The sequence below is a fragment of the Python bivittatus genome, unplaced genomic scaffold, assembly GCF_059951505.1.
Source record: "Python bivittatus isolate LINGU-HERP-01145 unplaced genomic scaffold, Pbiv_v1 ctg000420_np1212, whole genome shotgun sequence".
Lineage (NCBI taxonomy): Eukaryota > Metazoa > Chordata > Lepidosauria > Squamata > Pythonidae > Python > Python bivittatus.
Window position 1 is genome coordinate 144764 of NW_028277061.1, and position 23787 is coordinate 168550.

Consider the following 23787-nt stretch of genomic DNA (forward strand, 5'->3'; position numbering starts at 1 on the left):
TCATGAATGTCAAGAGAATTACTAGAAAACTGGATCCTGAACAATAACCATGCTGTGCATTTTTGACCTACCAACCACACAATAAAGGGGTGACATTCTTAACAGTCAAAACAGAGGGTTTGTTCCAAATCCTGTGCCAAATGGAATCTACAGAGGAGCTTATATCAAGTTTGGTCATGCATCAAGCCTTCAGTGTCATGAAGAAAAAAATAATTTTCTCCCCTGTAATTATCTTCTGTCACCAAGTGGATCATTTCATTATAAACAGATTCCACCCCCCCCCCTTTTTTTTTTCCTTGCCTCTGCTGTTTAACATCACAACTCTGTAGGTAAATGGCTTGGGGCTCCTGCTATGTGTCTTTTGGGAAGGAAACATTTAAAAATATGTAGAAAATGCCGGAGGAAGAACCTGGACCAATCACTTAATCTCTTTGAACTGACCTAAGTTAGCAAATTCTACTTTCCCCAAATTCACAGTTGACTTTCCATCAAATGATTCATTGAAACAACCCCCTAATTTTATATTTTGGTTGAAACCTCTCAAAACATCAAGGCAAGACAATGAGGGCATCAGACACCCTCAGCATATGTGGAAATGTCTGCTTTCAAGTCGTTTTTTGACTGCCTGGTCAAGTCCCTGCCCTACAATTTTCTTGCCCACATTTTCACAGGATCCAGTTTTTCATTAAAAAAAAAGAATACAGAAAACTGTGTCACTCTGCAAGCTTTGTCCCTTTTGTACATATGTGTGATAGCAGAAATCATGTATGGAAGTGTTTCAGCTTGTGATGTAATGGTGAAATAGTGCATTCATCTTCGGTCCCCCACCACCCGTTGCTACCTTATGAATGCCTCTGTGGGCAGTCTAAAGCTTGTAATTGCTATTAGATGGATACAAGCTTCTTATGCTAATGAAGTGTTAATGTTTTGCTCTTTCTCCTGCTCTAGCTGCCTATTTATTTCTAAAAATGGTTTCTCGGATTCTCATGGACGCAGACATTGTATATTCCAGAAGGAAGGCAAGAACCCAGGAAAGAAGGAAGGTGTCCATCATAAAGTGAGAACATGGTGAATACAGCAGAGAACTGGGGATGAGACGGGGGGAAACAAAGAGTGACTTATAGGATATTATGTGTAATTCCTAGGATATGAGAAAGGGTAGAAATGCTAACAGCTGGCTTGTGGAAAATTCAGCAGACAGAGAATTAGGTGCTTAGTCTGCTAGGAAAAAAAAAAAGTCAGAATGTGAAGCTGAGCAGTCACATATATGTATTTATCCCACCATAAATTGGCCATACCAGAACGATTCTTCTTAAACCTCTGAGTGGTCTCTTTTGCTCTAGCTTAAGGGGTGGCAATTGTTAGCCGGTGTCCAACCTTCCCATTTTGTGGAAGGTTTTGAGAAGGTGGTAAGGCAGCAGTCAGAGATTGGCGTAGAGGAGGCCGAATATCTAGATGGCTTTTAGGCTAGACTCAGACCTGCATGTAGGATGAAAACAAGACGATACATTGATTCCAGCGCAGGATAAGAATTAAGGTGTTTCCCTAGGCCTGGGCATGGTTCCATTCTACCCTCAGTCATGGATGCTCTTTAGGAGATTTTTGCCAGACACTGTCTCTCTGCCTTACATGCTCGTATCTTATTACCTTCACCCTAGTGCGTAGCTCCCAGCCATAACCAGCAGTTATCAGCTCCCAACCATACTAGCATGGGCTTGAGGAGAGTGGCATGTGTGTGATATATGTGTGAATGTGGGGTGAATGTAGAATGTAGACATGCCCTGGCACTGCTTCTGTCCAATGCAGGCCATCATGGTGGGGAGGAGAGTTCCATTGGTGGCAGCTGGGCTGAGGATGCTGAGGACAGCGAGTGTGGCTGTCGAGGACAGGAGGTGGGCATCCAGGGTGAGTGTGGCCAAAGATGCTGGGCTGAGGATTCCAAGGATGCCCAGGACTAAGAGGAGAGGATTTGGGCAGTGGGGGCCAACGTGGCTGCATGGAGAGTTTGGGCCTAGGGGGATGACGGTGGCTGTTATGTTTGAAGCAGTGGCGGGACAGTGTCGGTGGCGGCTGCTGAGGCCATGCCATCTGGGCTGAGAGCAATGCCCAGGCTCGATAGTGGTGATCCCGGAGCCGAGAGTCAATCCAGCTTGGCCGGGAATGTCTGCGGAGCTAAGGCCCAAGCCCAACGCTGTTGTTTCAGCAGCAGCAGCGCCGGGATTGAGAACACTGGCAATGGCAACGGGACAGCAGCAATGGGAGCACCAGGGGCGAGGCTGAGGTGGACCTGAAAGCGACAGCGGACCAGAGGCCAGAGCCAGAGGGCCCAAATACCTTGGGTGTTTTGGGCTCTATGCCCTAACAGGGCAAGGGGCTTCCTTTACCCCTAGAGAAGAGGCTGGGGGGACTGGAGTGGTTGTGGTGATGTGTTGTGTTGTGTGGAAGTTGGATGAATGTGCTACCCTCTGCTCAGGTGTGAGGTGAGGAGAGGGTAGGAGTGGATGTGGCCCTCTTCTTAGAAGCCAGTGACAGAGGCTGGTTGAAAGAGGGAGCATTTTTGGGAAGGAGAAGTGGGGGGGACTGAGCTCCTGTTGCTGCTGAGAGCAGATCACTGCCACAGGGGCTCATTCCCCCCACCATTCCCCTCTCCCCCGTATGGCAGGCCCCTTAGGTCAGAGGCCAGGAGGGTGGGGGGAGGAGCAACTCGGGCAATTCAAGGCAGGTATTCAGGTGGCGGTGGGAATGGGACATTATTACAGGAGGCAGAGGACAGGCCATTTCAGGGGAAGACCCCCACGATGCATTATACCAGTGGTGTGTTCCGGTCCACTGGGCTCAAGGCCAGACCCTGGTCAGCAGGCCTACAGAGGGCTTTCGGCTGCTGCTAATGAATGGCAGGCCTGTCAGTAATAAGGCTCCCCTTATTCACAATCTTATTGGGGAAGAGCAGGCTGACCTTGCATGCATTACTGAGACCTGGCTGACATCAGAAGGGGGTGTTGCCCTTTCGGAATTGTGTCCAGTCAGGTTTATGGTTTGGCACCAACCGAGACCCCAGGGCAGGGGAGGGGGTCTGGCACTGGTCATCTAGGCCTACATGCTGCCCTTCAGGGGCTGTGTTCCAGAAGTTGCTGGATGTGAGACCTTGTTCCTGAGGTTGGGCACATGGGATCAATTGGGAGTTTTGCTTCTGTAACAGCCTCCCTGCTGCATAGTAACCTCCCTGCCTGAGGTGCTGGAGGCATCTCAGGGTTGGCAGTGGAGATCCCCAGGATTGTGGTCTTGGGGAACTTGAATCAACTATCCCTGGGGTTGGCCTCAGAGGTGGCTCGGAAGTTCATGGCTACCATGGCAGCCATGGGCCTATCCCAGGTCATTTCTTGCCTGACTCGGGATAGTGGACACACTCCAGACATGGTTTTCTTGTCGGAGCAGTGGCAGCGTGATCTGGTCGGGGAAAATGATATTCTCCCCTCTGTCGTGGTCAGACCACTCCCTGGTGGCCGTGAAATTCTCCTATGCTTCCCCCCTCAACAGGGAGGCAGGACGTATTTGAACGGTCCACCCCCGGTGACTGATGGACCCGCAAGGGTTCCAAAGAAAGCTGGGGGTTGTTCCTGAGGCCTTGCTGCATTTTCCAGCGGAGGCCCTGGCTGCAGCCTGGTATAAGATGGTGGCCGGGGCCTTGGAAAGATCACACCTATGCAGCCTCTCTTGGCCCATCACCCCTGGCACTCCCCGTGGTTTACAGAGGAGTTAAGAGAGCTAAAAAGGGCTAAGAGATGTCTTGAGCACTGCTGGTGGAAAACTAAGGGCATGTCTGACCGAACACGGGGTAAAGCTGCTATTAAGGCCTACCTAGTGGCAGGAAGGGCGGCAAAATGTCATTATGTCTCTACTCTTATTCCATACTCAGAGTGTTGCCTGGCTGCCCTGTTCAGGGTCACTCGGTCCCTCCTGGGTACAGAGGGCTCGGAGGAATATCTACAGGGGCGTGCAGGGGAATATGCTGAACACCTGATAGCCAAAATCGGTCAGATCCATTCTGAGGTGTAGGCCAAGCGCGAGGCTGTTCCAGTGGAGATGCCCAGGGAGCGGTCTTACCCAGTTATCTGGGAATGGTTTAATCCCGTTGGCTCTGAGGAAGTGGACAAGGTCCTTGGCACTATTAGTGTGGCTACCTGTATTTTGGATCCTTCTCCCTCCAGGTTTGCTAAAACTACCGAGAAGGTGACTTTAGGGTGGGTACTGGCAGTGGTCCATTCATCCTTGCAGGAGGGGGTGTTCCCAAAGCCTTTCAAGGAGGTTTGCTCCACTCCCGCCTCAAGAAACCATCACTGGATCCCACCCTTCTGGACAGTTTTCATCCAGTCTCCCACCTTCCATTTCTAGGAAAGGTGTAAAAGGTGGCCACGCTGCAGCTTCAGTGGATCTTAGAGGAAATTGATTTTGTGGACCCCTTTCAGTCAGGTTTCAGGCCCAGTTATGGGACAGAAACAGCATTGGTCGCACTTTTGGATGATCTCCAGCGAGAGCGAGATGGGGGTAGTGCATCCATCCTTTCTCTTCTTGAACTCTTGGCAGTTTTCAGTTCCATCAAGAATGGTATCCTTTTGGGTCAGGTGCAGGAGTTGGGGCTGGGTGGCACAGTGCTGTGGTGTTTCAGCTCCTTTCTCCAAGGCCAAACCCAATTGGTGTTGAGAGGGAGCAAGAGGCCCAACCCACAGCCCTACCTTGTGGGGTGTTTCAAGGTTTGGTGCTCTCGCTGCTCCTATTTAACATCTCCATAAAACCATTGGGTGAGTTCACCCAGCACCATATGATGTGGTATCATCAGTATTCTGAGGATGCTCAATTATACATCTCCATCCCAGGAGACCTAAGTGATGCTATGGCTACCATTTCATGGTGCCTGGAGGCTGTAAGGCCTGGGTAGGAGACAACAGGCTTCAACTGAACCCTGGTAAGATGGAGTGGCTGTGGGTATGGGAGCCTCAAGATCTAGGAGTTTATCATCTTGAGTCTTGATGGGGACGCACTACTGCAGACAGACCCAGTGCGTAATCTGGGGTCTTTGGACTCACGACTCCTGTTCAAAGAGAAGTTGGCAGTTGTGGCTAGGAGGGCCTTTGAAGAACTTCATGTTATGCACCAGTTACACCCCTTCCTCAATCGGGAGGCCCTCTGCACAGTCACTCATGCCCAGGTCACCTCCAGGTTGGAATACTGCAATGCGCTCTACATTGGGCTACTCTTGCAGAGTATCCGGAAGCTATACCTGGTACAGAATGCGGCAGTGGGGACAGTTCTGAATTCCCTTGGGGGGGACATATCACACCACTGTTATGCAAGCTGCTTTGCTTGCAGGTTGCTTCCGGGTCCAATTCAAGTTGTTGGTTATCACCTTTAAAGCTCTTCATGTCCAGGACCAGGTTACCTGAGGAGCCTTCTTGCCCCTCTTATATCACCCCATTCAGTCTTGAAGAAGGGGCATGTTGCAGACCCCACTGGTCAAAGAATTTTGACTGCTGAGATCTAGGAAGAGGGCCTTTTCTGCCATGGCCCCCGCTCTGTGGAGCAACCTCCATCCCGAGGTGCAGTGTGTCCCTACTCTCATGGCCTTTAGGAAAAGCAGGAAATCCTGGCTTTCCCAGAAGACCTGGGGGCTGGATGGGGGCTCCCATCAGTGGAAGTGGCTTGTGGGGTAATTGACATTGCCCCCCCCCCCGCGTCATTGTGAAGGTTGTTAGGATTTAGGTATAGGGTTTGTTTTTATAGTTTGATTGTAATTGATTAATTAATTTTAATGATTGATATGGTATTATTTTAATTGTTCATGGATTTTTGATTTTAATTTTGAGCTCCTGAGAGTCACCCATTGGGAGAGATGGGCAGCATGCAAAGTTAATAAATACATACATACATACGTACATACATATTTATGTAAGTATGCATGTGTGTGTATATGTGTGTATATGTGTCTATATATGTGTGTGTGTGTGTGTCTGTGTGTGTGTGTATATATATATATATATTTCTGATTGATTGATTGATTGATTGAGTGATTGTAATTGAGTTGCATGTTAAACTGCCAACCATAGTTGACCATCTTATATTTCCACCATAGATAATTTATATTACAACAGGAAAAAAAATGAAAGAAAAATGTTTCAAAGAATATATTCCTACAAAGAGGAATCAGAAAAAGGCTCTTCATTTAAGAATATAGATAGTAGCAATCCCTCCCCAATTCATCTCTCTCAAAGGCTTGCTGAGGAAGGTTCAGGTTCTTCTTCATGTAAGTAGGAGTTTTCACACAGCCTTTTATTGGGAACCCTAAGCCCAGCTGGTGGAATCTTGTAATTGGCATTCAGCCCTAGGTGATCTCCATGCCACAGACAGACCCTCCAGAAGAAAGACACCATCAATGAATAATGTTTTGGTTTTTTTTAAGTCTTGCTTTTTATCAAGTACTCCTTGGAATTCAACTCAGGCCTCAGCACAATAATGTAAAATTTGGGGAAGAAAATGCAGCCAAGTAGCCCAAAAGTGGAAGCTAAGATGGAGAAGATCTCCACAGCTACCATAGACTTCCCTTTGATGCTCAAATAAGCTGGAATGAAGGACAACCAAACTGTGCAAAAAATCAGCATGCTGAAGGTGATAAACTTGGCTTCATTGAAGTTATCCGGCAACTTCCTAGCTTGGAAAGCCACTATGAAGCTGATGATGGACAGAAGGCTCAAGTACCCCAAGACAAGATAAAACAGGTTGGCAGAGCCTTCGTTGCATTCTGCTATAATTTCAGTTACGAGAGTAGTATGGTCCAGATCTGGGAAAGGAGGAGAGACGGCCAGCCATACGACACAGATAGCTGCTTGAAGAAGGGAGCAGGGAAGAATTATGAATCTGGCCAATCCTTTCCCCACCCACTTTTTCAGGCTGGAGCCTGGTTTGGTGGCCATGAAAGCCACAATGACCGTGATGGTTTTGGCCAAGAGACAGGAAACAGCCGCTGAGAAGATGAAGCCAAACGCTGCTTGCTGGAGAAGGCAGGTGATTGTCCCAGGTTGTCCAATGAATAAAAAAGAGCAGAGAAAACAAAGAAGCAGGAACCCAAGGAGAGTGTAGGTGAGCTCCCTGTTGTTGGCTTTGACTATGGGAGTATCTCTGTGCTTTATGAAAATCCCTAGCATGAGAAGAGTGAGGAGGGAAAATGAGAGAGCAAGAAATGCTAAACTAGCTCCCAAAGGGTCTTCATAGGATAGGAAACTTATAACTTTGGGAATGCATTGATCACGGAGTCGGCTTGCATACTGATGTTCTGGACATTTGAAGCAGTCATTCATATCTAGGGAAAATGAGAAAAAATGAAACATTTTCTTACTGATACCACTGGTTGAATGTCACAGTCCTAGCTGTCTTAAAAAGGAATCTATATTTTCTGGTACTTCTTTTTCTTCACAGTGGCAAAGTACAGTTTCAAACAGACAAGCACCTGCCACACAACACCCCAGATGTAACAACTGTTGATAAGAAAGAGAAAAAGTCTGGATAGTGGACATTGCAATACCTGGACACAGCAGAAAAGAAGAGAAGGAACTGGAGAAAATGACAAAATAGAAAGACCTGCAAATAGAAGTAAAACGACTATGGCAAAAGAAAGCAAAGATAATAACAATCGTTATGGGATCTTTAGGTGCAATCCCAAAACATCTGGAGCTCCTCTTGAAGACCATTAGCATTGACAAAATCACCCTCAGACAATTGCAAAAGGCAGCTTTACTTAGAACAGCTGATATCCTCCAACGATACCTTTAACACCATCAAACAACAACATCTGCCTATCCCAGATCCTCGGGAAGGCCTTGATAGGTGGATAAAAATGGCAAATCCAGTCTAAATCTCTGGCTGACTGTATCACCAACCATATTAATAATAAATTATGCAGGTATAAGCCATGGATTTATATGGTTACATTCATGTATGCAGTATGGGTAAACTTTGGTCAGATAATGGCTACTAGAATTTGTAACCTTTTTATGAATCTACATAGAACTATTGCCTGCATGTAAATGAAAGTGAGAAAATAAATTATCTATTTTTGGTTGCCTGAACATAAACACATCATAGAAATTCAATTGAGACAATGACATTTCACATAGGTACAAAATCAACCATAATGTTCCTTAATTAACTAGTGGGATGAATTCCTTTTTATCCCCACAAGACAGTTCTGATAATTTCTTTCTCTGCCTTATTTGTCTGAAAATATGCTTCAGGTTATTCTCAGCCCATTTCCTCAAGTCCCTATATCATCTTCATATCTTTCTTCTGAGACTTCTCCAGCCTGTCAATATCCTACTGGAAATGTGGTGCTCAGAAGTGTGTGCACTCAGAAGTGTGAAATTTCCACCGGCTGGACTTCTACAGCACACTTTACTCCCTCCCCTTCTGTGGCATCTCAGGATAAGCCAGATAGAAAGCACAAGCAGAGGACCTAATTTTACTTTAACATAAAGCTACCTTGACAGAATCTTGCAAGTTTGAAAGTACACTTCTCTCCCCTACCCATATCTTTTACTGCCCAAGAAACTCAGAGGGTCTTTTCTGAGCCTCTTGCCCTGTCCACTATCCAGTTGTGGACTATGTTGTCTCTTTGGGAAAGAGCCCCTCTAATTTTCGAGGTGCCTAAACTTAATGTAAGGTAACTCTTCAGGTGCTGAAAGAAAAGGTAGTAATTCAAAATTTGCCAAACCAAGAAGAGATGGATATTTCAGTCTTACCTGGAAGAAAGACATTAAATCAATTCTTATAAATCCCCCCTTGATGAACTCTCTAGAGATATTAATCACTTTCCAACATTCTGTATCTTACTCACTTTTCTTTTTTTTTTGCATTAAACTTGATTAGTGGAACGAAATGTGAACCTTCTGAGTTTTCCTAGTTATTTCCTGCTGTTTATCCGTAATTTCCTCCCTGTCTCTTTTTCCTACAGCCATTTCTATCTTCTCTTAACTTGGTCTCCTATGTACCTTTTGGGTCTCCCAAGATCTTCTTCCTGCTGATTCCCATAACACTAGTAACCTGAAAAGTAACAGGCATTTCCTTGGGAGAGTAGAATATAGGAGGCTACCTATATTTCTCTGGGGGCCTATGAAATTGCCTACCTTTCTGGTTTGAAATCTTCCCTTCTGGGCATGGAACACAGTTGTAACAACAAAACGTCACTCCTTCTTCCTTTGCCTTCTGATACCCAGGGAGGCAGGCTGGGTTACACAAAGAAATGGGCTTTGTCTATCCATAGAAGGAAAAGGGGTTTCAGGAATGAAGGAATGGCAAAGAATATTATTTCATTCTTAACTTATTCAGTAGCTCTGTGATACAAACTTCAGACAGTTACTACCGAATGAGCTGATATAGGTATTGGTGGAAATAGAGATACAAAAAATTCCCAATTTTCTTAAATTTAATTTCTATAGTCTAGTCCAATATTCTATCCCATACAATGCTAGTTTCTCCTAAAGAATTGAGAGAGATAAACCAGTATAAATCATAGGTAAGTAGATATCCATGCACCAGATAATTCCATAAAATCATAACTTCCCAAAAGTTGCATTCCATTGTATTTAATAGACTTATGTTTTGGAAAATATGATCCTTAATGGCTAATAAAAATTAAAATCCATACAGTAAATAAGGCAGAACCATGAAACAAAAAAATATGGGATAAGCTACTCCTCTGACCTCAATGGTAGAAAAAGAAAAGATAGATATAGGAAAGGGTAGAGTTGTGAAAGTGTCAGAGGCTGGGGATATTCCAACAGAATCCTAACGAATGACCTAAAGCAAAATAACAGTATTATGAGAGCATGTCTGGTATACATTTTCAGTTCTGATCATTGGTTGTTGGAGAAATGACAAACAGCGTCAGTTATAAGCTCTCTGAGTGATTCGGGTCTGCTCAGAATCTCTCAGTGCAACCCATTCCAGAAGTTTACATTTGGGGAGACAATGGAGGATGGATTTCTCTACATGTCACATCAATTCCTGAAGACAAGACTAAGTATAGGAATTAAAAATCAATCAGTCCAGTAGTCGGTCAATGCTAGAATGCATAGATTCATGGAGTTATTTGGTTTATGCAGCATTTTACATTTCTGAGGGGAAAAAATTCAAATATAAGAAATGAAAACATTTCAGACTTAATTCTGGCCTCTTCTGGATTCCTAGGATGGGATTCATCAAAAACAGAATGAAGGGTGGATACATCCAGAATTGTTCCTGCTTCTGGAAATGAACATAAGAACTCATGGCAACACATGCAATCTATTGCAATTTACCTGGTTAAATCCTTGGTGCCAAACAATCTTATCTTCATTTATAGTTACATATTTCCCATCAGAAATGTAAGGATTTACCCTTCCAATTTTGAGCTTAAGGAAGTTGTTGTTTGGGAAGACAACCAAGTTAGTTATTTCAAAACCAGTTGGCATTTCTCCAAGCTTATCCAGGAAGATAGTATCTCCAGCAGAATTGTTGAATGAAATGTCCTGAAGAAATAGATGAAGCTAGTTACAAGGAAGGGAAAAAGATTAGTCACCTTGAGTTTTCTGTGTGACACATTTTTTTAAAGATTTTTTAGTACTCTACATCTTTTATAATTTTGTTGATCTTAATATTGTGGACAGTATAACTAATAGCTGCACTATGTTGCCTTCAGCTCCGCAAAGAAAGACACAGTATAAATCTAATAAATTAATAGTATCAATCAGCATTGTAAATCTATACATTACTGCATGTTTCAATAGGAATAATATATTTTCAGTTCCTACAGAGTTGGCATGATCTCATCCTTGATATCTTAGCATCACTTAATTCATATGAGAGAAGAGAAATTACCTGCCAAGGCCTTAGTTTCTGAAGATGAAGATATTGGTTGCCCATCTTGGCTTTTCCTTTGGACTGAGATGAATAGATTTTATGCAAAGCATGTGCCACAGCATAGACAGCATTATAGATCCTGTAACTGTGATCGGCCATGGCCATTTCAAAAAAAGAACCAGGAAGGTTCTCCAACTTCTCTTCTCCAGTACATGTCTTATTGACTGTTAATGTTCCAGTGGAATCTGGGAAAAGACATCCAAAAGCTTGTTCCCAAAATTCCTTGAGGAAAAAATCTTCTTGTGTCCCATATGGCTGAAGCCTCTGAAGAAATGCATGGAATCCCTGAATTTCATTTGAATGAACTGTCAGAGAAATGGCTCCTCCAAACATCTGCAAATTCCAGCCTTGCTGGAAGCTCATTAATGCAAAATCAATCTGGGCTGTCATGATCCACACCTTCCCAACAGGGGTAGGTTCTTCACTACTGACTGCTTCTATCATCACGGTCAGCCACATGAATGATGTTGTTTCTCCATAAACAATAAAGACTTTGCATTTTCCTTGTGTCATATATAGATTATATTTCTGAGCTATTTCTAATGCTTCGTTATAGTTGTACACATAAGTCTGTTTTGGGGTTCTTTCAATGAAGGCTGAACAGATTCCATTCTTGGAAAACAAGGATTGCAACCGCTGGAGGAAAAGTGTTCCACTCTCATCATTTACAATGAAGAGGCCAAGCCAGGTCCACCCAAAATGTTGTAGCAGATGGACAATACCCAAACCTTGATGGGCTTCATTAGGGACAATGCGGTAAAAGGAAGGGGTCTCAGTGTCATACCTCTTTTCTGGAGGGAAAGAGCCATAGGTAAGCTACAAAAGCAAAGAAATAAAAAGACATCAGTAAGAGAGTCAAAGGACTGACAGATGATTTTCAATAGGGGCCTTTTTCTACACAACTTGTTGGCAGCAAATTCAGTTCAGAAAACTGTGGTGAATGTGGTTAGTGAAAATGAATATAATGGAAAACTGGATTAGGAAAATTGTTTCCCTTCTCTGTTTTGTAAAATAGAAAAAGGACCTCTCAATACTTTTCATAAGGAGACAACTAATTTTGTAATTTTCTTGTCTCTAGTTTTGAATTATGTTTGATATCAGTTATCTAAAATATTGAACTTTTAACAGTCAAATATTCCACACACTCTTCACTCCATCTCTAAATTTTAATGACTAAAATTCATGCTCCTTGATTGTGAGTTTAATGCATGAGAAACTGGTATGGGAAATGAATATTAATTTATATGCTTAAATGAACTTAGAAAATTAGCAGAATGATCTCTATATGTTGCCCTTATAGGAACTATGTGATTGAATTTTACATAACAAACTTTGTTATAATTAGGTAGATATCTCTCCATGATGAACATGTTCAGTGTAATGTCTCTACAGTGCTGACTGATCTGAACACAATATTTTTGTCTTTTTCTCTCTATCACAGTACTATTATAACTATGGTTATAGATCACAGCCTATTTTTCCAGTTTTCCAATCAGAGACAATTAAACACTTAAGTTAGCAAAGGGCAGGAAATGACTACTGGACTCTTTAGATATGAGTGTACCAATTAATTCCTCTTTCACTCAGGTACATCCCACTAATTCTATAACAACAGTTTTGACAATGCTAAGAGAAAGAATAAATAGAAGGCATGTGAAAATGCAGAGGTGCCCCTTGCCTTTGTAGTGTTTTACCTGTGGAATTTTGTAGAGACGTAAGATGTCTGCCATGTGGAGGGAAATATCGTAGCCGAGCCCCCCAATGACAGCTATGAGGTTTTTCTCCATCCCACATTGGAAGTTGGGGATAAACTGGTCAGCTTTTGAGAGTAGATCCAAGATATTGCGGTAGACCATCCTGGCATCATAGTAACTATCATAAACATGGAATCCGAGGGTGACATTGGGGAGAAAGTGGGGATCCTCATTGATCTCATTTACAGCAAACTCCAAGGCCAGAAGGTGCTGGTAGAACTTCGTCACCATGCTGTCAACATATAACAGTTTTAGAAATTTTCACCTTTGTATTCTGCTAATAGAAATGCTCATTTTATTGAACTCTTGTTCAATAAATCCAACTTTATATTTCCTTTCTAAAATACAACACAGAAACTCTGCCCTTTTTTATGCCTTACAGTTGTATTTACCTCGGAACAGCCACCTTTCTATATATAATCATGTGATGGTGTAATTATATGATTTTATTCATTCTAATATGCTTCCTGGAATGTGACTGAAATAGGAAGATAGACCAGTTTGGCATGATATAATTTAAATCATGAATATATACACAAAGTAATGCTACTTAATCAGATTTCTGGAAAGGATATACCTTGGGTACTTTACACTGTCAAGGGGTGCTCCCAGTAATAATCATTCTCAGTAAGAATCAGAAAACTGACTTATTAATAATATGGGTTCATTCTGAGATCAGCACTTACGATCCTTGCTGTATAATTCTTCTACAAAGTTAATGATGGGTAACTTTTCTATCACTGCCATGTAATCATTATAATTCCTCAAACACCAACTGTAAACTGTGGTAGAAACCCATCTTTACATGAAAGTTTGAGTTGAAAATAGAGCTCCTTACACCGGAAGATCCAGGTTTTGCTCCTGCAAGGGGTGATCCATGTAGTGAACTTCGTATAAAATATAGAGGATCTGAGAGAACATGCCTCCTATGAGGAGGCCACCTGACTGATACCGCTCATGAGGAACAGGGAGAGGATCTGTTGTGGGGCACTGCATTGTAACCAGCTGATATGCTATAGAAACACGTTGGAATTAGCTTATCTCAAACAGAGAGGAATCTTTGTAAGTGGATTTCCTCCTGTGATCAGCCCTCTCAATAGCTGCCAACCCACTGAAGAAGCATCATGAATGTCAAGAGAATGACTAGAAAACTAGATGCTGAACAATAGCCATGCTGTACATTTTTGACCTACCAACCACACAATAAAGGGGTGACATTCTTAACAGTCAAAACAGAGGGTTTGTTCCTAATTCTGTGCCAAATGTGCGTATAGAGAAGCTTATATCAAGTTTGTTCATGCATGAAACCTTCAGTGTCATGAAGAAAAACATTATTGTCTCCCCTGTAATTATCTTCTGCCCCCAAGTGGATCATTTCATTATAAACAGAGTCCTCCCTCCCCCCTCCCCCCCCGCCTCTTCTGTTTAAGGTCACAACTTAGTATGTAAACAGCTTGGGACTTCTTCTATGTGTCTTTTGGGAAGGAAACATTTAAAAATTTGTAGAAAATGCTGCAGGAAGAACTTGGACCAACCCCTTCATCCATTTGAACTGACCTAAGTTAGCAACTTCTACTTTCCCCATAATCACAATTGACATTGACATTCCATCAAATGATTCATTGGAAAAAACCACTCTAATTTAATATTTTGGTTCAATCCTCTCGAAACATCAAGGCAAAACATTGACGGCATCAGACACCTTCAGCATATGTGGGAATGTGTGCCTTCAATGCGCTTCTTGACTGCCTGGTCAGGTCCCTGCCCTACAATTTTCTTGCCAACATTTTCAGAAGGGTCTTGCCAGTCCCTTCTTCCTCAGGGGTGAGTGAGAATGACTGATCCAAGTCACCCAGCTGACTTTGTGCCGAAGGTGGGAGTCGAACTCCCAGTGTTCTCCTTTCTACAATAATGCTTTAACTTTTACGTGTAATTGATGCAAAGAGAGAGAAGGTGTGTTTTCCATAGATTTTATATGCAGTACAGAAGGATAAGACAACCTCATGCCATCTACAGACACTTCAGTCCTGGTCATTTGCCCTGTTTTGACACCTCATTTGTGTTTGCTTCTTCATAACATTTCTATCCCACCACAATCAAATGCCTTTGTTGGTTGACTTATGGCTTAAGACATGTGGAGGGCATTAGCTGATTGCCTCATTTGGATTGGAGTTTCTCTCAAATGGTAAAGGAACCATTTGGATGTCTCCATAGTTGCCTGCTGTACATCAGCCTGCCTTTTAGGTAATCATCAGATCCTCAGACAACACTATTATAACTTTATACTGAATGGACAGAGGTATTCACGGGATCCAGTCTTTTCACTAAAAAAAAAAAAAACATAAAAAGTGTCACTCTGCAAGCTTTGTCCCTTCTGTATGTATGTGTGATAACAGAAATCATGTATGAAAGTGGTTCAGCTTGTGAGGTAATGGTGAAATACGACAGTCATCATTGGTCCCTCACCACCCGTTGCTACCTTATGAATGCCTCTGTGGGCAGTCTAAAGCTTGTAATTGCTATTAGATTGATACATAGCTTCCTATGCTAATAAATTATTAATTATTCCTCTTTCTCCTCCTCTATCTCCCTATTAATTTCTAAAAAAGGTTTTTCAGATTCTCATGGACCCAGATGTTTTGTGTTCCAGAATGAAGGCAGTAACCCAGGAAAGAAGGAAGGTGTCCATCATAAAGTGAGAACAAGGTGAATACAACAAACCTGGATATTGGATGAGAACATGATCATACATTGATTCCAGTGCAGCATAAGAATTAAGGTGTTCCCCTAGACCTAGGCATGGTTCAATTCCACCCTGAGTCATGGATGCTCATTAGGAGATTTGTGCCAGACACTGTCTCTCTACCTTACATGGTCGTATCTTACTACCTTGAGCTTCTAGGGGAAAGGTGATGTAACTATATCTATAAAATTGTTGAGCTATTTTACCATTCCATAAATGTGACTCCAATAAAGCTTTCAGACTAATTGAGTCATTGATTGATTGATTGATGGGAATTGAGTTAAACGTCCAATAGCCATCCATAGCTGACCATCTTACATTTCCACTATTTGTAAATAATATTACAAAACCAAAAAACAATGAAACAAAAATGTTCCAAAGAATAGACTCCTACAAAGAGGAATCAGAGAAAGGCTGTTCATTTAAAGATATAGGTAGGAGCAATCCCTCCCCAATTCATCTCTCTCTTATAGACTTGCTGAAGTAGTTTCAATTTCTTCTTAATGTAAGTAGGAGTCTTCACACAGCCTTTTATTGGGAACCTTAAGGCCACCTGGTGGGCTCTTGTGATAGGCATTCAGCCCTAGGTGATCTTCATGCCAGAGGCAGACCCTTCAGAAAAAAAGACACATTAATGAATAGTTTTTAAGTCTTGCTTTTTATAAAGTGCTCCTTGGAATTCAACTCAGGCCTCAGCACAATAATGTAACATTTGGGGAAGAAAATACAGCCAAGTAGTCCAAAAGTGGAAGCTAAGATGGAGAAGATCTCCACAGCTACCACAGACTTCCCTTTAATGCTCAAATAAGCTGGAATGAAGGACAACCAAACCATGCAAAAAATCAGCATGCTGAAGGTGATAAACCTGGCTTCATTGAAGTTATCCGGCAACTTCCTAGCTTGGAAAGCCACTATGAAGCTGATGATGGACAGAAGGCTCAAGTACCCCAAGACAAGATAAAACAAGTTGGCAGAGCCTTCATTGCATTCTGCTATAATTTCAGTTACGAGAATAGTATGGTCCAGATCTGGGAAAGGAGGAGAGATGGCCAGCCATACAACACAGATAGCTGCTTGAAGAAGGGAACAGGGAAGAATTATGAATCTGGCCAATCCTTTCCCCACCCACTTTCTCAGGCTGGAGCCTGGTTTGGTGGCCATGAAAGCCACAATGACCGTGATGGTTTTGGCCAAGAGACAGGAAACAGCCGCTGAGAAGATGAAGCCAAAAGCTGCTTGCTGGAGAAGGCAGGTGATTGTCCCAGGTTGTCCAATGAATAAAAAAGAGCAGAGAAAACAAAGAAGCAGGAACCCAAGGAGAGTGTAGGTGAGCTCCCTGTTGTTGGCTTTGACTATGGGAGTATCTCTGTGCTTTATGAAAATTCCTAGCATGAGAAGAGTGAGGAGGGAAAATAAAAGAGCAAGAAATGCTAAACTAGCTCCCAAAGGGTCTTCATAGGATAGGAAAATTATAACTTTGGAAATGCATTGGTCACGGTGTCCGCTTGCATACTGATGTTGTAGACATCTGAAGCAGTCATTCATATCTAGGGAAAACAACAAGAAATCACACATTTTTTTACTGGTACCACTGATTGAATGTCACAGACCTAGCTGCCTCAAAAAGGAATGCATATCTTCTGCTACTTCTTTTCCTTTGCACCTGCAGTGTGTAGGTTTCCCCCCCCCCCCCCCCCCGTTTTGAAGGTGTCTTTTGTTAAGTATGTTTCTATATGCCTTTGTTGATTTTCTGGATATTTTTCTTCCTCTTTTCTATGTTTCTTAAGGTTGGTACAAATTGTGTAGTAATATGATTTTCATAAACAAGAATACTCAATCTCTTCCTAAAGTCTTAGCAAACTTTCCAGAACATATTCAAGTTGTAACTAGAGACAATCATGCATGATATCTCTCTCTAAGTAATTTTTCTTCTTACTGTTATAGAGAGAGAGAGATGTAATTTGTGAAGTGTTTCTGTACTTATTATGTTTATATAATAATTATACTATACTACATTACTATAATATGCAATTGTATATCTTTATATAACAGTTATTTTTATGGTCAGCACCAGGTGATGATGAACTGCATGGTTTTTGGTTGAACCATATGACTGCTGTGCACCCACTCATTGCCAAGCAGGTTAACAACATAGTGCAAGGAGGTGAAATTGAAGATTGTTTCACATCTGGCAAAACCTACCTGACAATGAAAGATACTGCTAAAGTTGCAGCAACCGGGAACTGCAGGCTTTTTACCTGCTTGGCAACAACTTTGAAAGTGCTAACAGGAGTGGTAGCTGATGCAGTTCAACAGCAGCTATTTGAAAACACTGAAAACAAGCTCTTTCAATCTGAGCAGAAAGTGAATCACCCAAAGAGCAGAGGGACAAAAGGCACTAATTCAGAACTTGACAAACCAAGAGCAGGTGGATGTTTCTGTCTTCCCTGGAAGAAAGGCATTCAAGCAATTCTGATAGATCCCCCCCGATGAACTCTCTAGAGATATATGTCTTTAATACCATTCCAAGATTCTCTGGCATTAAACCTGATTAATGGAATGAAATGTCAATCTTCTGGATTTCCCTAGTTATTTCTTGCAGATTATCCCTAATTTCCTCCCTGTCTCTTTTTCCTCAGCTGTTTCTATCTTCTCTTAACTTGGTCTTCTATGTTCCTTCTGAGTCTCCCAAGATCCTCTTCCTGCTGATTCCCATAACACTAGTAACCTGAAAAGTAAGAGGCTTTTCCTTGGGAGGGTAGAATATAGGAGGCTACCTATATTTCCCTGGGAGCATATGGAATTGCCTACCTTTCTGGTTTGAAATCTTCCCTTCTGGGCATGGAACACAGTTGTAACAACAAAATGTCACTCCTTCTTCCTTTGCCTTCTGATATCCAGGGAGGCAGGCTGGGTTACACAAAGAAATGGGCTTTGTCTATCCATAGAAGGAAAAGGGGTTTCAGGAATGAAGGAATGGCGAAGAATATTATTTCATTCTTAACTTATTCAGTAGCTCTGTGATACAAACTTCAGACAGTTACTACCGAATGAGCTGATATAGGTTCTGGTGGAAATAGAGATACAAAAAATTCCCAATTTTCTTAAATTTAATTTCTATAGACTACTCCAATATTCTTTCCCCTACAATGTTGGTTTCTTCTAATGAATTGATAAACCAGTCTAAATCATAGATAACTACATATCCATGTGCCTAACATGCCTAGAAAGGAACACATCAGATAGTTGCACAAAATCATAACTTCACAAAGCTTGTATTCCCATATATTTTAATAGATTTACAAGTCTGTCTGTCTGTCTTGGTAAATATGATTCTAAGTGGCTAATAAAAATTAAAATCAGTATAGTAAATAAGGCACAACCATGAGACAAAAGAATATGGGATAAGCTACTCCTCTGACCTCAATAATAGAAAAAGAAAAGATACATATAGGAAAGGGTGGAGTTGTGAAAGCGTTAGAGGCAGGGAATATTGCAAAAGAATCCTAACAAATGACTTACAGCAAAGTAACAGTATTATGAGAGCCTGTCTGGTATACATTTTTGGTCTGGTCTTTGGTTCTTGGAGAGATGACAGACATACTCAGTTGTAAGCTCTCTGATTGATTAGGGTCTGCTCAGAATCTCTCAGTGCAACCCATTCCAGAAGTTTACATTTGGGGAGACAATGGAGGATGGATTACTCTACATGGCACACTGATTCCTCAAGACAAGACAAGGTATATGAACTTCAAAATCAATCAGTCCAGTAATTGGTCAATACTAGGATGTACAGATTCACGATCTTATTTGATATATGGCAAGATTTTACATTTCTGAGGAAAAAAATCAAATGAATGAAATTAAAATATGTCAGACTAAATTCTTGTTCCCTATGGATTCCTAGGATGGGAATCATCACAAATGGAATCATGGGTGGATACAACTAGAGTTTTTTTCCTACTTCTGAACATGAACATAAGAATGCATGGTAACCTAGGGACACCTGTTATCTACTATACTTTACCTGGTTAAATCCTTGGTGCCAAACAATCTTATCTTCATTTATAGTTACATATTTCCCTTCAGAAATGTAAGGAGTTATCCTTCCAATTTTGAGCTTAAGGAAGGAGTTGTTTGGGAAGACAATAAAGTTAATTATTTCAAAATCAGTTGGCATGTCTCCAAGCTTATCCAGGAAGATGGTATCTCCAGCAGAATTGTTGAATGAAATGTCCTGAAGAAATGGATGAAGCTAGTTACAAGGAAGGGAAAAAGTTTAGCCACCTTGCGTTTTCTGTATGGCACTGTTTTTTTTAAAGATATATAATACTCTAACCTTTTACATTATTGTTATAGTATTGTGGACACTATAAGCAAGAGATGCAATATGTTTCCTTCAGCTCTCAAAAAAAGATACAATATACAGTACATCTAATAAATTAGTAATAATGTAAACATTGTAAATCTACATCTTACTGCATGTTTCAATAGGAATAAAATATTTTCAGCTCCTATGGAGGTTGCATGATCTCATCCTTCATATCTTAGCACCACTTAATTCATCTCAGAAAAAAAAAATTACCTGCCAAGGCCTCAGTTTCTGAAGAAAAACATCTTGGTTACCCCTCCCTGCTTTTCCTTTGGACTGAGATGAATAGATTTTATGCAAAGCATGTGCCACAGCATAGACAGCATTATAGATCCTGTAACTGTGATCGGCCATGGCCATTTCAAAAAAAGGTCCAGGAAGGTTCTCCAGCTTCTCCTCTCCAGTACATGTCTTATTGACCGTTAATGTTCCAGTGGAATATGGGAAAAGGCATCCAAAAGCTTGTTCCCAAAACTCCTTGAGAAAAAAATCTTCTTGTGTCCCATATGGCTGAAGCCGCTGAAGAAATGCATGGAATCCCTGAATTTCATTTGAATGAACTGTCAGAGAAATGGCTCCTCCAAACATTTGCAAATTCCAGCCTTGCTGGAAGCTCATTAATGCAAAATCAATCTGGGCTGTCATGATCCATACCTTCCCAACAGGGGTAGGTCCCTCACTACTGACTGCTTCTATCATCAAGGTCAGCCAAATGAATGATGTTGTTTCTCCATAAACAATAAAGACTTTGCATTTTCCTTGTGTCACATATAGATTATATTTTTGAGCTATTATCAATGCCTCGTTATAGTTGTGCACATAAGCTTGTTTTGGGGTTCTTTCAATGAAGGCTGAACAGATTCCATTCTTGGAAAACAAGGACTGCAACCGCTGGAGGAAAAGTGTTCCACTCTCATCATCCACAATGAAGAGGCTAATCCAGGTCCACCCAAAATGTTGTAGCACATGGATAATGCCGAAACCTTGATGGGCTTCATTAGGGACAATGCGGTAAAAGGAAGGGGTCTCAGTTTCATAATTCTTTTCTGGAGGAAAAGAGCCATAGGAAAGCTACAAAAAGCAAAGAAATAAAAATATAGCACTAAGAGAGTCAATGGACTGATGGATGATTTTCGATAGCTGCCTTTTTATATACAACATATTGGCAGCAAATTGAGCTTATAAAACTTTGGTGAATGTGCTTGGTGAATATGAATGTAATGGAAAACTGGACTGGGAAAAAGTATTTCCCAAGTTTGTTCAGTAAAAGAGAAAAGTGACCACTAGATATTTCCCATAAGAGGACAACTAATTTTCTACCTTTCTTGTATCTAATTTTGAAGTATGTTTGATCTTAGGTATCTAAAATATTGAACTTTTAAAGGTTAAATTTTCCACACTCTTTCCCCCCCACCTCTATCATTTAATGACTAAACTTCATGCTCCCTGATTATGAGTTTAATGCAGGAGAAACTGGTACAGGAAATGAATATTAATTTATATACTTCCCTTAAAATTAGCAGAATGACCTCGATATGCTCCCCTCATATGAACTCTGTGACTGAATTTTTCATAACAAACTTTGTAATGTCTTAGCTAGATGTCTTTCCATGATGTTTCCTTCACAACATCTTCAGTTTAATGATTGTGCATTGATGATTGATCTGAATAATATTTTCATCTTTTTCTCTGTATGACAGTACTATAATAACTATGATCATATAGTACAGCCTATTTTTCCAGGTTCCAGGCCAGAATCTGGAACATTTGGGAGGAAATATCTACATAATTATAACCTCATTTTCTCACAGAAGCAATATTTGCTCAAGAAAAGGAAGACATGTCCTTCTTATTTTTGACACTCTACATATTTTTCCTTAATTTCAGGGACTTGTCCCCTCTACCCATTGTTGAAAAATGGACTTATCATAGTGGTCAGATGGAAGATAGAGCTCTCTGGAGATCATCCTGGAGGAACATGGAAATACCTTTCCCTCATATTACTGCCAGCCTGTGTAAGGGTCCATGTCATTGATGCAGGTGTAAGTTCAGGTCTACTGAGTAGAGGAGATGAGAAACTGATCATGCAGTTTCAAATTTCATCAAATGCAGGTGAGGAATCAAAGAATAGTTGTTCTAAATAAGGCTGAAAGAAGACATAAAAGATACTGAGATGCACAGATGAGTAAGAAAAAGAGAGCAGAAATGATGTGTGCAGAAAAGCATAAAGAGGAAGAGAGGGATTCCCCCAACAATTTTCTTCTTGGTTGTAGCCTAGAAGCTAAGAGGTGGAGCAGAAAATTAAGCAGTTGACCAACCTGAGATGAGAAACACTAAGGTAGCAAAGAACAGGAAATGACTACTGGACTCTTTAGATATGAGTGCACTAATGAATTCCTCTTTCATTCAGGCATGTCCCACCAATTCTGCCACAGGTTTGGGCACAAGGGAAAGAATAAATAGGAGGCATGTCAATATGCCCAACTGCCCCTTCCCTCTGAAATGTTTTACCTGTGGAATTTTGTAGAGATGTAACATGTCTGCCATGTGGAGGGAAGTATCATAGCCGAGCCCCCCAATGACAGCTATGAGGTTTTTCTCCATCCCACATTGGAAGTTGGGGACAAACCGGTCAGCTTTTGAGAGTAGATCCAAGATATTGCGGTAGACCATCCTGGCATCATAGTAGCTATCATAAATATGGAATCCGAGGGTGACATTGGGGAGAAAGTGGGGATCCTCATTGATCTCATTTACAGCAAACTCCAAGGCCAGGAGGTGCTGGTAGAACTTGGTCACCATGCTGTCAACGAATTGCAGTTTTAGAAATTTTCACCTTTGTATTCTGCTAATAGAAATGCTCATTTTATTGAACTCTCGTTCAATCCAACTTTATATTTCCTTTCTAAAATAAAGCAAACTCTGCCCATTTTTATGCCTTACAGTAGTTTCTACCTCTGAAAACCCACCTTTCTCTATATTCATGGGATGGTGTAATCATGTGATTTTATTCATTCCAATATGCTTCTTGCAATCTGCATGAAATAGGAAGATAGACCAGTGTGGTGGTGATATCATTTATTTGCAATATAATATTACTTAATCAGAATTCTGGAAAGGATATATATCAGGTACTACACCCAAGCTATTTTCTTCAAACTGTCAAGGGGATCTCCCTTTTATAATAATTCTCAGTAACAATCAGAAAACTGACCTCTTGAAAATATGGGGACATTCTGAGATCAGCCCTTACACTTCATGCTATCTATGCCTTCTACAAAGTTAATGAAGGGTATCATTTCTATCACTGCCATGTAATCATTATAATTCTTCAAACACCAACTGTAAACTGTGGTAGAAACCCTTCTTTACATTAAAGTTCGAGTGGAAAATAGAGCTCCTTACACTGGAAGATCCAAGTTTTGCTCCTGCAAGGGGTGATCCATGTAGTGAACTTCGTATAAAATATAGAGGATCTGAGAGAACATGCCCCCTATGAGGAGGCCACCTGACTGATACCGCTCATGAGGAACAGGGAGAGGATCTGTTGTGGGGCACTGCATTGTAACCAGCTGATGTGCTATAGAAACGCTTTGGAATTAGCTTATGATATCAGACAGAGAGGAATCTTTGTAAGTGGAGTCCTCCTCTAATCAGTCTTCTCACTAGCTGCTAACCCATTGAAGAAGCATCATGAATGTCAAGAGAATTACTAGAAAACTAGATCCTGAACAATAACCATGCTGTGCAGTTCTGACCTACCAACCACACAATAAAGGGGTGACATTCAAAACAGGATCAAAACAGAGGGATTGTTCCTAATCCTGTGCCAAATGGAATCTAAAGAGGACCTTATATCAAGTTTTGGTCATGCATCAAGCTTGTAATGTCACAAAGAAAAAAATAATTTTCTCCCCTGTAATTATCTTCTGTCACCAGGTGGATCATTTCATTATAAACAGGTTTCCCCCCCC

General features: G+C 41.4%; 2 protein-coding genes across 2 annotated transcripts; both read right to left on the bottom strand.

Moving 5' to 3' along the window:
• Positions 1-6449: 6449 nt before the first annotated feature.
• LOC148215861 (vomeronasal type-2 receptor 26-like) lies at positions 6450-13694 on the bottom strand. Its single transcript, XM_088141965.1, has 6 exons — positions 13537-13694; positions 13261-13290; positions 12639-12900; positions 10903-11760; positions 9171-9297; positions 6450-7351 (listed from the first exon to the last, which is right to left on the bottom strand). Exons 1-6 carry the CDS (start codon positions 13692-13694, stop codon positions 6450-6452), a joined length of 2337 nt encoding a protein of 778 aa, XP_087998091.1.
• A 2392-nt stretch (positions 13695-16086) lies between these two features.
• On the bottom strand, positions 16087-22615 carry LOC148215862 (vomeronasal type-2 receptor 26-like). The gene is made up of 4 exons (XM_088141966.1): positions 22325-22615; positions 20468-20884; positions 18253-18379; positions 16087-16988 (listed from the first exon to the last, which is right to left on the bottom strand). The coding sequence occupies exons 1-4, from the start codon at positions 22613-22615 to the stop codon at positions 16087-16089; spliced, it is 1737 nt and encodes a 578-aa protein (XP_087998092.1).
• Between the last annotated feature and the right edge of the window lie 1172 nt (positions 22616-23787).